The 12,630-nt window shown below is 53.9% G+C and overlaps 1 protein-coding gene across 2 annotated transcripts in view; it reads right to left on the bottom strand.

Moving 5' to 3' along the window:
• Positions 1 to 12,630, bottom strand: part of RAD54L2 (RAD54 like 2) — a 176,343-nt gene that overhangs the window by 12,293 nt on the left and 151,420 nt on the right. Inside the window, exon 24 of one of the 2 annotated variants that reach the window (XM_037797337.1) lies at positions 4,680 to 4,901. In XM_037797337.1, coding sequence (XP_037653265.1) covers positions 4,680 to 4,901 — 222 coding nt within the window. Of the gene's footprint in view, positions 1 to 4,679; positions 4,902 to 12,630 lie in introns of those variants that run through there. The other variant, XR_005210633.1, reaches the window with a different exon arrangement.

Genomic DNA, 12,630 nt, shown 5'->3' with positions numbered 1-12,630 from the left:
CCTCACCTGGATTCTCACTGTTATGGCTATGCTGTTCCCCACGAGTATTCCAGTCCCAGCATGGACTCAGACCCACCCACCGGCTCCCTTGGAGTTGCTGAGGCCAGCTAAAGGGAGACACACACAGGAATTCTAAAGAAGTCAGCTGGACAGCACCCAGGTTCTGCCCATGCTACTGCAAACTTCCTCCCAGCCCACAGCTCAATAGGCCGAGCCACTTCCGCAGTGCCCTACTGGGCCTCTGGTCCTTAGTTCCCAAGGTGGCTGCCCCATCCTGTCATCTACCACTCAAGAGCTCAGTCATGACCAATGCAGAGAAATCTCCACCCTGGGGCTCCCCATGCTCCCGTGGAAACACCTGTCTTTTCTGGGAGCCCCCAACACTGTCTGCACGAGGGGTAAGCCCTGTACCCCCCAGCTGCTCTCACTGCAGCTGCCACAGAATCCTCAGGACCTGGAACAGATTTGCGGTTGGCCATGGGTGGAGTGGGCATCTGCCCAGTTGTGTACCTCTCTTAGGAGAGAGGTTTTCAAAACAGTACAGCCTCAGAAGCCCTCCTCCAAGCAAAAGCTCATAGGGCATTTGGTATGTCAACCTCAGAGGCAGAGTTGCTCTGGTAGAAGTAGGTAAGGGTCCTCCCAGAGCAGTCTGAGGACTAATGCCTGGGCTCCCCGCCTAATTTAAATCTTGGTTAGGAAAACCCCAGTCCATCCACCTGTCCCAGAACTCTGCCACCAAGATTCCCCTCACTGGTTTACTATACCTCCTTGGTGTCATTCCCCTCCATTTCTAGGGAGAAATGGCTAGTGTCTTGGCCTCCAGAGCCTGTCTGCACTCTCCAACCAACCAGCCACTACATGGACAATGCCCCATGTCTCCCTGAATTCAGGAGAAGACGCCCAAACTGTTTCACAAAGACCCTTCCCTGGAAACCCCCAGAAAGCAGAGAACCTGGGAAATAGGGTTTATGGAGAAGATTCCATATCCTATTAAGAGGGAAGTCAGGCACATGAGGCTTGGCTGGGCCACTCTAACACTCACAATTGCTCCAGACAGATATGAGCTCAGGGGATCTTTCACACAAGATCCCACAAATGGGATCCTCAGGCTATTACTCAGTTCTGATCCACTCCATGGACCCAAAGCCTTTCCTGGATATCCATTAAGACGGGCCTGCCCTGCCTATCACTCTAGGCTGAGATCTGGGACCCATCTCTGTGGCCTTGCAACTGCAATGAAGGGTTCGAGGAGTAGTTTCCTTCTGCCCTGGAGGCCTCCTCCTTGGGCTCCAATGGAGGGGCCTGACAAAGCTGTGGCATCTTCCATGCAGTGATAATCACAGAGTACCTGTGGATCCTCCCACACACTCCCAGAGAAGTTTATGCACAGAAAGGCTGAATTCCAGCTCCTGTAGCTCACCAGGCTGCCAAGCTGGGGAACACTGGCCAGAGACCAGGAGCTGCCATGTAGACCACAAGGCTAGGATCTAGCCATCCCTTCCAGAATCTCCACAGAGGCAAAACATGTTTCTCTCTGGGCTCCTCACAGTGACCCCCAGGCCTCTTGCTGTCCCATGAGGCCAGTCCTGCCCTACCTAGCTCAAGCACATCTGTAACTGCCAGGATAGAAGGTGCTCTCTGCCTCCCCTCCCAAAGCTCTCTGAGGCCCATTCACCCCTTCCCATTGCCCCAGCCTCTAGCAGGAGAGCCTGCCAAGCACTCCCTCCCCTCCTCTTCGCAGCAGTGCTTTTGGCCTCCTTCACTCCACCAAAACAGAAAGCCAGTGGCTGCTGTCATTCCGTTTGAAGCACCTCCACGGCAGTCCCAGTCTCAGATCCAGAGAGAGGTGAGGGAAGTGGAAAGGGATGGGGATGGACACATGCATGCTCGCACACACATCTATGGGAAGCCAGCTGTCAGGGCGGGGAGAGTCAGAAGTGACCAGAGCCTCCTCGGCAGCCTCCTTTCTCTGACACCAAGGCAGTGAGGAGGAGGTCAGAGGTGAGAGACAGCCTTGTGCCCTCTTCTCTCTGTCTCCTGGGCTGAGGCATACAGCCAGTCCCCTGTCCCTTGGAGGCAAAATCAGAAAACAAAGCCAGACTCTTCCTTATCTCTCACTTGGCTTAGTTCCCTAGGGCATGGGGTCAGGCTAAACACAGGGGTACAGGGAAATGGGGGACCTCCTGACCGCCCCCCCCCCCTCCAAAACAAGCAGAAGACTTTGGCAGCCTGGTATCTCTCTCACGTTCCCAGGTGGGGTCCAAGCTCACAATCCCCAGAGACATCTGTGGGAAAAGTTCCTTGCTCTCCCCCTGCACACCTGGCTTCCTCATCCCAGAGAGAAAAGAGGATGCTGCTCCCTCTGCTCCAGCCCCCACCCTAGGAGAACTGAGCACTGCTAACAGTCTCCCACAGGAGAGGGAAGCAAGAGGAAGGGCTTTCATCAAAGAGGTGACGTCAAAACCAGGCAACTTGTGAAGCTGTCAGGGGCCGGGAAATTTGGACAAAGGTGTCTAAAAATAAACCCCTGAAGCCAGGAAAAGGCTTTGGTGGCTGAGTTGCTCACCACCACACCACATGCCATGTACCCTGTTCTGAGGTCTGGAACCCAGGATATCTCTTCCTAGGGGGTGCTTCTCCAGACTGGCCCTTAGGATTGGGCCACACATCAACCCTTCCTTGGGGGAAATGGGTGAGGTCCACCCTCAGGAGGCAGGCTGAGAGGGCACTGATGTCACCCTTCCTGCTCTCACCACCAGCCAGCTCAGGAAACTTGTCTCTGTTCTCAACATGCCCCTACCATCTCTGTAAGCAGAGCCCTCTCATTTCCAGGTCTTCTCACCCGTTTCTTCCTTTCCTGCCCCTGGCCACCAAGGCCCCAACTGGTGACCCAAGCCTGTTTTATTCATCCCCCAATCCTGACACCAGACATCTGCATCCCTTACCCAGGCCTCATCTGAGCTCCCATTTTCATCACCAAGGCCCTGTCCCCTTTCCCAAGCTTCTCTAGAGTACAAAGCCACAAGGCTCCTCCAAGTCCACCAAGCTCCTACTCACTGACTTTCTTCTCCCTTTCTCTGACTGCAACCACACTGGCTACATCTCTGTTCAGCCCTTCCTGCCATGGGCCATCAATTGTTTGTCTGGCCCTGTAGAGGCTAGGAGGGCTCAGGGTACCCTCCCACGTGAAATACTGTCAACAGGCTGATGTCCCCCCAAATCCCCCAGGCTGTCGACACACATCACTGCAGAACCCACATTCTGCTCAGAAGTTTCTCAGGCAGCTCCACTGACACAACCACAGAGCTGGTTCCTCACATCTCTGTGAAAAGTACCTACCTGAGTGAGGCCAGAGAGAACTGGAACCCTGTGTGACTTCTGCTCCTTACCCTTCCCCACCATCCAATCTACCCATAAGTCCATTGGTTCTGCCCCCAAACAGACTGTCAGTCCCCACACTGTCTGAACCTCTGTAACCACTGCCCCAGGGCTGGCTGCTGCCACTCACAGTCAGGATTCACAACAGACTCCTAAGCACCTCTACCGGGCCCCTGCCATCCGTGATCTAGGCCCACCCTGGCCAGGGACAGGACAGCCTGTCCTGTACAGATGTGGCTCAGATCATGTTATTTTCCTGACTGGAACCTTGCAGAGACTTCCCAATGCACTTAGTCCAAACCTGGGCTCCTCACCCTGCTCCACCTGGAATGCTTACCCCACCCCCAAAGGCTCTTCTAGGACTCCAACTTTGAGGTTACCTCCTCAGAGATGCCGTCCCTGACCACTCTGCCAAGCTCATCTCCCTTACTTTTCTTACCACCGCACCCTGTTCTTTCCTAGCATGTATCCCATTTTTGTCTGACATTTGCTACCTGCTCCACCACTTCACCATAAGTGCTTATTTAGGCACCAAAGTCTCACATCATGTCCAGCACAGCACTGGGCACACAGGCACTCAATAAATACAAGTTACATGAATGAATAAACACTTCCAAGCTCAAATTAGGGTGTTTCGCTGGCACCCAAGTTTATGAAAGAGTTTAGAGGAAGAGGGATGTGCAACAGAGAAAGTTTTTAAAAATTTCTGTGGACAAAGAGTCCCCTGTTGGACCTCCTGGTGGCTGGCTCTCCTTCCTCTAGGCAGGCTGGGCTATCAACATCCAGCCCAGAAAGCAAAGGAGACAGGACCTGCCATTGCTGCCCCCGTCCAGAGAGCAAACCTGCCTGAAGGGCCTGAGCCCATGCAGAGGTGGGGCCAGGAGGCAGCAAATGGTATCTGGGGCCTTCCCAGCAGCTGGGAGCTTCACGGACCTTGCTCTACAGGCCTCTTACAGGATGGGGACAGGGTGGGCCTGCCCATCTGTATGAGCCCAGAGTAGGGGCTGAGCACTGATGATGTCTCTGATGAACTCAGAGCAGAACAGACCAGGTTGGCTTTCTGAACAAGCTTCCCATGTTCCTGGGAGATGCTCTGGCCCCTATAAGGTCTCAGGCACCTGAGAGAGACACCAGCAGTATCTACCTATCTTCCCAGTTCCACAGGCATCTACTGCTCCACAGGGACCCCAGAGCACTTCCTCCTCCCAGTTCAGGCAGTCTTGGGCAGTCTTCCCCAGCTCCCATCCAAGGGATCTGGACCTGACTCCCCCCATGCCCCATACCCCAGGCCTATGCCTCACCTTGATGTAGGTGTCCAGGGCAGGATGGACACGGCGAGTAGCCAGCCAGATGGACAGGGTGGTGGTGTATGGGAAGGTGGCTGTCACCACATGGCTGGGTGCCGGGAAGGAGAACACCTTGAAGCCAAATTTCTGGTAGAGGTGGATGAGCTCAGGGGAGGGTGACTCCTCACCTTCACTCAGGATGCTGCCCACAGCGCAGCGGCACTTCTCAGGGGGGACCTGGGGAGGCAGAGCAGGGATGTTGGGGATGGGCAAAGGAGACTTTCAAACTTCTTGTCTCCTAGAATCCATGCCAGTTCAGGCCTGGTAGAAGCAGCAGCTCTGACAGGCCCTGCAGCCCTGGAAACCAGGACAGAGAGGGATATTTCCCTGCTGGAGCACCTCTGTGGCCCCTTGCCTGTTGCTTCCTGTTGCAAGACTTGCATCCATCCCTTCATTAATTCTGTCAACAAACACGCCAGGCCCTGTGCTGGAGACCTGGGAGCTTGGTGAGTAATGAGACTTGGTCTCTGCCCTCCAGAAGGGAAAGCTGGAGAAGGTCTCTGAACCATCACCCCTTCCCCCACATCTACCCCTACACAGCCCCATCAACAGCACCATTCTCAGTTCCTGTTGTGACCCTCTGCCCATCCCTACCTCTTCAGGAACTCAGGCAAGACTGTAGGCCAGCAGATCCCGGGACCTGAATCCAGCCCAGTTCTATTAGCTCATTTCTCTCCTGTCTCCTGGAGCCTTCACTGGCAGAAAAATTGTGGCAGACAAGGGAGTGTATCCAAGAAAAACTGGGAGGCAAGAAAAAGAACCAGAGCCCTCAAGGGTTATCCTCCAGGGAAGCTAAAGTGTATGAGAGAAAGTGTGATTGTGAGAACATGAGAATGTGTGTGTGTGTGTAGTTCAGGGGTAAAGAGGCCTGGGTGGGGACCTGCCATCTGGCTACAGAGGGGCTACGGGGGCACTGGGCAGGACAAGGGATGGCACAGAATTATGGGTTGCTGATGAAACAAGAGGATTCTCCTCCCAGTTGATCAGGCAGGCTTAGCTACTACCACCTCGGCCTCCATACCCGCCATGCCCCATCTCAGGCCCTGGCCACCTTCTCTAGTTCCTTCCCAAGGCTGCTCATTCCTCTCCATGTCCGTCTGGGCTCCTAGTACCTGTATTCCCCACTCTGCTTCCTTTCCTGCCTCATCTCCCTCCCCTGATTCCCAGAGACCCCAGCCAAGTGGGGCTCCTATGTGAACCTCCAACATTTCCTAGGCCCGACCCCGGGCCTACAAGGCCTGCTACTTGCTTTTTCTCTTGGCATCAGGGGGCCTCTTGCTACCTGTCTCCCATGTCGGACTTCCTACAGCCTCAGTCTGCAACAAGCCCCAGGGGTCATCTGTTCCTGCCCCCAGGAGACTCACCACAGACCTCAAGCTCTCAGACTTGCGTTCTCCTCAATCTGAAGGCCCCCTTGTTTCCCCATCCCACTGGGCCCACTGACCCCTAAAATTAAACACGTCATTCTCACCACCTCCACTTTCTCCTCTCCCCAGTTCACCTTCCCAGCACCATGAAGTCATTTTCACCTGTTCTCATCTCTGCCCTCCTGTCCTGTCCTTTCCAAGCCTTGCCAACAACTTCTTGGGATCTTCTCAGCCCTGCTCTGCCTCCTCTCTTCTGGCCAACCCAGCCATGTTCATGGAGTCACATTTTGCCTGGGACTTGAGTACAAACTCCAGGCTCTCAGCTCTGTGCAGTCCTTGGGAGTCAACCCCAGAGGCTCTGGTCTCCTTGCTGCCTCCTTGAATTCTGTGTTATCAAGCCTGGCTCAGGGCTTTAGTGGCAGGCACTCAAAGCTTCTGGAAAGAGGCAGACCTGGAAGTGAATCCTGGGGTATGTGATCCCAGACAAAAGTTACCCGGCTTCCTGAAGTTCCAGTTACATGACATCTGCTTATAGAAGTGTCATATTAAATGAGGTATTGCACACAAGGGCTTGGCCCAGATTCAACACTCAGCAAATGTGCCACAACTATTGCTAGTCGTTAGTAGCTGTGACATCAACTCAACTGCCCCTTGACCTAGAATGCCTGACCACCTGAACCTCTGAATATGCAGCTCCTCCCTGACCATCCTTCTGCCTCAAATAGCCTCTGAGGGAGCCTTTCAGGGTAGCTTGGTAGCATCCCTCTCAAACCCACCCCCTCAACATTTTGCTGTAAGCTCATTTGCCCAGAAGCTTATACCCTCCCCTCCCAGGCAGAGACATAGGAGGAGATCACTGCAGTACCACCTCTTATCTCTAGATGGTGCAATTGCCCCATTCACACCCCAAGACTTGAGGATGGACAGATTTGGAGGTTGGCAAAAGGTTCTGGCAGGCCACATGCTGACAGACCAACGGGCAGTGCCTGCCAAAGTCCATCTTCATGTCCCTGACCATAGCAACTTGTGCTATTCCGAAGAGACTTTCAATAAAGGTTAGAAGAAGAAATGGATAAAGAGGCACTGGGTCTCTCCTCTCTATCCCCTGGTCTGCCTGGGCTCAGGTCCTGAAGTCTTTCCTGGGATCATTTAGGCAGCCCTCATAGGGTTCCTGGCTCAACACCAGCCCCAGCCCCCAGGGGACACCAGGAATATATGTGATCACTCACATTCATGCCTAGAACCTCTCAATGGCTCCCAATTTGCCTCTAGGATTAAACTAAACTCCCAAACCTGGCATGCAAGGCTGTTTTTTCAGAGTGGCCCAAATAAAACTGCCTAGATCTGTCCACATTACTTGCCTGGTACTCCCTCTTTGCAGCCACAGGCCCAGACAGGGGCCAGAACCCAGGTGGGCAGGCATTCACTGAACATCTGCGTAGCACAGGGAAGGATGGATCAGGCTCTGGCCCAGTCTGTCTTGCCCGCCTCCTCTCCCATCACGCCCCCACACACCCCACACAGAACTATTTGCAGCTCCCCAAACATGCCATGTCCTCCCATGCTTCCTGCCTTTGCGTATGCTATTTCCTGTCTGGAATCTCACTCTGCTTCAGAGTCACTTCTGCCTGGGAAACTCCTGCTGAAACTTTAAGACTCAGCTCAAGCCTTCTCAGCTTCTGTTGTTCCTCATCAAGCAGCATCTCCTCTCTGATTTGGGAATGCCCACTTGTAGTTCCTCCAGAATTACACACACAGAAATTTCCTAGAGTGTGCTCAGCAATAGGACATGCTTGCATACTTCGGCCTGCTGGACTGGGAGCAAACCTCTTCTCCCTCCATTTGGAGAAAGGGAAGGGCTCCTATCAAGTAGAGGGAGGCATCTAACAAGAAGATAGGACTCCTAGGATCCTGAGTTGTGTGGGGCACAGGTACACCCTTCCCACCTGAGCAACCTTCCCCGTCCCCCTGCCAACTACACAGATCAGGCTACTTCCTTCTCTTCTCCTGGCCAGTATCTAAGGGCAGACTAGGTCACTCAGCAAGCCCACCACACCCTAAGGCAAGCTGAAGCATGCACCAGCAAGGAGATGGGACAGGCCCTAAGATAAGCTAGGGAGTAGCAAGGTTGGTCCAGGAGTGGGAGATGGCTTCCCCAGGCTCCCAGGAGAGCCCATCTCCTGGGGAATGGTCCATTGAGGTTGTCAAGGGCCTAGAAGTTAGGGTGTCCTGATAACTAGAGACCCCATCCCACCCCAAGTCAATGTAACATCTTTATTTGGGCCTGACCCAAATGACAACCTGGCCCTCGCAGTTCTACCTGCCTGCTCCCTTTCCTCTGCATGTCAGTCATTCCTCACCCAAGAATGTATGGACAGTACCTGTGCCCAGAACAAGAGCTAAGCTAGAATTAGCACCCACATGGAACCAAACCAGGGAGACAGGACAGTGGCCAGACTACTACCACTCCAGGTGAAGGGATGACCACCTAGGATCTGGCCTCTATCAAAGAATACCAAGAGAGACAAGGGCATGCTGGGCTCCCTGAGAATCTCCTTTGGGGTGGTGAGACCACCTGAGTCCCAGCATAGAGGGAAACAGGGGTCTGCTTAGAACCTGAGGCTTCCAAATATGAGCTGGTCCTAAGGTTGGCCCCACTGCCCCTTCCAGAGAGGCCTCACAGTGCCCTGCCAGCCCTGTCATGTGAGGCCACATAAGAGAGTCAGGGCCCCTCCTGGGCCAAAAGCTCAGCCTGGTGGGCTGCAGCTGGCCAGCCCTTTGTGACTCAAAGTCTTGAGTCTGAGAACTGGATAAGATCAGTATCTTCCAGGATCCAGGATGGAGATATTGTATAACCTGGCCTAGACCAAACCAGTCCTTGAGTTCAGTAGAAATGGCCAGTCCCATGCCCACAACCTGCACGTTCTGACAGGGACAGCTGTACCATCTGCCAATGCCAGGCCTCAGAGGGCTGCCTTATTTCTCTCCCATGCTAGCCCACCCATCCCAGAGCTGTCCAAGGTAAGGGAAGAAGTAGGGGCAGTGCCAGTACCCTCTACTCCCTCTGGGGCCCCCAAGGGAAACAGAGCAGCTGCACCTACACACTATTGAAGGGTAGATTCCAGGCCTTGTTTACCCTCTTGTATGCCGCAGGTCAAGACTAGGCCCCAATTGTATGACCCTGAGCAGCTGGTGCCCAAAAGCACACTGGGGCAGATGCCAGCCAGGACATGAGCTTACACAGCCAGCCAGGCCAGGCAACAGGACCTGTACTTTAGGCTGGGGGAAAAGGGGGCCATCAGCAGGATGCCAACCCCCAGTGTGTGTGGGGGTAGGTGGGTGGGAGGGGGCAGACAGGGGCTTTCTTTTTCCCCAGAAACATGATCCTAACAACAACAGCTGGTGTTTGACGAGGTGCTAGCCACTTGCCTCAGTCGCTGCCTTTCGCTCATCATTTTATGAAATCCAAACAGCCCTGTGCAATAGGTAGTGTTATCAACCCTGTTCCTGCAAAGGTCACACAATGAGGCAGTGTTGGGACCAGGATTTGAATACTGAGAAACAGGCCCTGGCTGGGAACAGGCTGCACTACAGGTTCTCCCTGAGCTGTATCTCAGGCCAGAGGCAGGCAGGCAGGTTTCCTAAAAGCAAAGCGCCAGTGGCACAAGGCCCTCGGAGGCAGGGTTGGATGCCAAGTGTGTTAAGTACCTACTATATGCCAGGCACTGGGTCTTATCCTTACCATCTAGTCCCTACAGAAACAAAAACCCTGAGGTAGGGATTATCTTTTTATTCCCATTTGACAGATGAGGAGACAGACTGAGAGAGACCAAGTGACTCACCCAGTCACACAACTGTTACGCGGTAGAGCCTTGATTTAAGGCCAGAAGGGCAAATTCAAAGCCTCTCCTCCCACACCTCACTCCACTTCCCTTTCAAGGGCAGCTCTGGTGGGCAGAGAGGGAGCCTGCCTTTCCAGATCTGTGCCACACAGCTAGCCTGCTCCCCACCTGTGGTTATTTTCTACCAGGTGGAGTCCAGGCTTTTGTCTGGGTACTCAGGAAACATCAGCCCAGTCTACATTCCCATTACTTCGGTTGGGAAGTCAATTCCTCCTGGGAAATCCCACCCCTGACCTCTTGCAGGACTCCATGGGACTCCACCTGACCTCCATATCTCCAGGACGGACAGAAGCACCCCATGCCCATCCCCAGTGAAGGGGAAGAGGGAGTGTGGCACAGGCCCAAGTCAGAGTTCCCAACAGATAAGCCTCAGCCCCTCAGACTTGGCCCTGGGCCTTGACTCTCACTGAACTAAGGGGAAAAGAAGGGTTTCAAAGGCAGTCTAGCTTACTAAAGGCAGAAGCCAAAGCAGACACTCGTTCCCCTACCACTCCATACCTGGTACAGGCACCCTCCTCCTAAGTGGTACATGTAAGTGGCAAACCCAGGCCAGGTAAACTGAACTGACTACAATACTCCCCTTGCTTCAACAGTTGCTTAAGCCCCAAACACAGTTGCAGAGGTGGGTGGCAGCAAGGGGTTGGGACAGGAGGTGGAAGGTCAGGCTGACAGATGGGATAGACCCACAGGAATGAGAGTAGCCCAGCCACTAGGGGCTGTGTCCACAGGTCCGAGCCAGCCAGGATCAAGTGAGGGACTTGGGGTCTTTCCAGCTCTTTCTCTTTCTACCCTGACATCCAAAACTCCCAGAGGGACTAGGCTCAGGAAGGGAGGCTGAAATCACTTTCCAAATCCTCAGCCCCAACCTCAAAAGCAAGGCTGAGGGCTGAGTAGTTTTCCCACCTAGAGGGGCAGGACCCTTCTCCAACTATGCAAGGACAGGGCAGCCCTGGACCAGTTGGGGGCAAGGAGAGAGCACATCTGTGACTGATATCCACCCACACCTGACCCTTGTCTCTGGAACTCACCCTCCTCTCTCTGATCCCTAGAAGAGGAAATGGCCTGCACTCCATGAATGCTGGGCCATGAATGTTGAGCTCCAGAGGGAGGAGAGATATTTATGAGCCATTGCCATGCTCAGTCTACTTCCTGCCATGTGATCCCTCTCTCCTACCTCTCCCACCACACACACCAACCATGCCAAAGCCCTCAAAGATAAGAAACGGAATCCCTCTGCCTGCCCCACAGGAACCACATCCCAGGCCTTGCAACCTCCTCCCACATAGGACTCCAAGACATACAGATGATTAATAGCTCAAATGGCATGTGATAGGAAAGAAAGGGTCCACAGCAATCACCACTATCCTGCCTTGGTGGTGCCCTTTCCTGTACCATTTCCTGGGGTTGGGAGACACCAGCCCCACAGCCAGACCAGGAGGAGCCTCAGCTGCCCTTTCTCATGGCTAGGTAGCTGTCAGTCCACATCTCCTTAGGGTGGGCAGCATCCAAAGCCAAGTGGTAACCTCTAACCTGGTCACTCACTACCACACACAGATCCTGAAATAGCCTAACTTCCTTCCTGCACTCACAGAGAAGCAGATTCTGGCTGGGCTGGGGAGAACGAAGAGGTGAAGCACGCAATGCTCTCAACAGCCCAGCCTGCATCCTGTCCCTTTCTTGTGAGAACCAGAATATGCAGTGCCCCATTCTGGACACTGCGAGGGAAAGCAGCCTGGGGGCAGAAAGCTTGGGTTTTCAGCCTTCCTCAGGACGAGGAAGGGCCCTCTCTTTCAAGATCCTGGTTCCCCCACACCAAGAGATTCTGTGGGCCAGGCACCTTGGTCCCCACAGTGCCCCAGCGCTCAGCACAGGGCCTGGCACAGATCGGGTGCTCAAATAAACTTTTGTTGAATGAAAGAAAAGCATGAATGAACTGTGTGAGTACCTCACACCTACTATCTGAACCTCAGCCTCCTCCTCTAAAAAATCAGCAAGGAAGACTAGGAGGCCTCAGATCCTTGTGGACCAGATAGTCTATGAAAGCCATGAGCCCCCGAGGCTTGGGGATATGTGGTTCCCTGGGCTTCTAGGATCTCCAACAGGCAGAGAATGCACTGGCCAGTTCCCAGAGTAGGCAGGGACCCAAGCATCACTGGGCCACTCCAGGTGTCAAGGTGTGACCTAGCTCTGAATGGGGATACAGATGTCACAAGGAATGACCCAGGATGGGGAAGGATAGGATCAGAGGGTCCAGCTTGTCCTATTCTTCCATCTTCCTGCTGGCCAGATGGCCACAGCTAGGCCAAGGGTCTAGGCATGGGCCACAAGTGCTTAGCCTGACCCCACAGTACACCCAAGCATGAGTGTTTTTTCCACCTTTTTTGTTGTTAAATAGCTGTTGAGGGTCACATGCTGCGGTAAATGCCTCATCTTGCCATCCTACCTATGGAGCACGTATTTTATCACCACTTCTCAGAAGAGGAAATGGAGGCTCAGAGAGATTACATGATATGCTCAAGATTACATAGCCATACAGTGGTGGGGCAGAATTGGAACCCAGGACCCCTAGCCCTGAGGCTGTGCCCTTAGGTCCCAGACCACAGACTGGCACACAAGTCAGGCTGTGCTCAGTCAATC

This window comes from Choloepus didactylus, chromosome 1 (genome assembly GCF_015220235.1).
Source record: "Choloepus didactylus isolate mChoDid1 chromosome 1, mChoDid1.pri, whole genome shotgun sequence".
NCBI lineage: Eukaryota > Metazoa > Chordata > Mammalia > Pilosa > Megalonychidae > Choloepus > Choloepus didactylus.
The sequence above is the reverse complement of the archived record's forward strand: the minus strand, read 5'-3'. Positions and strand labels throughout refer to the sequence as shown.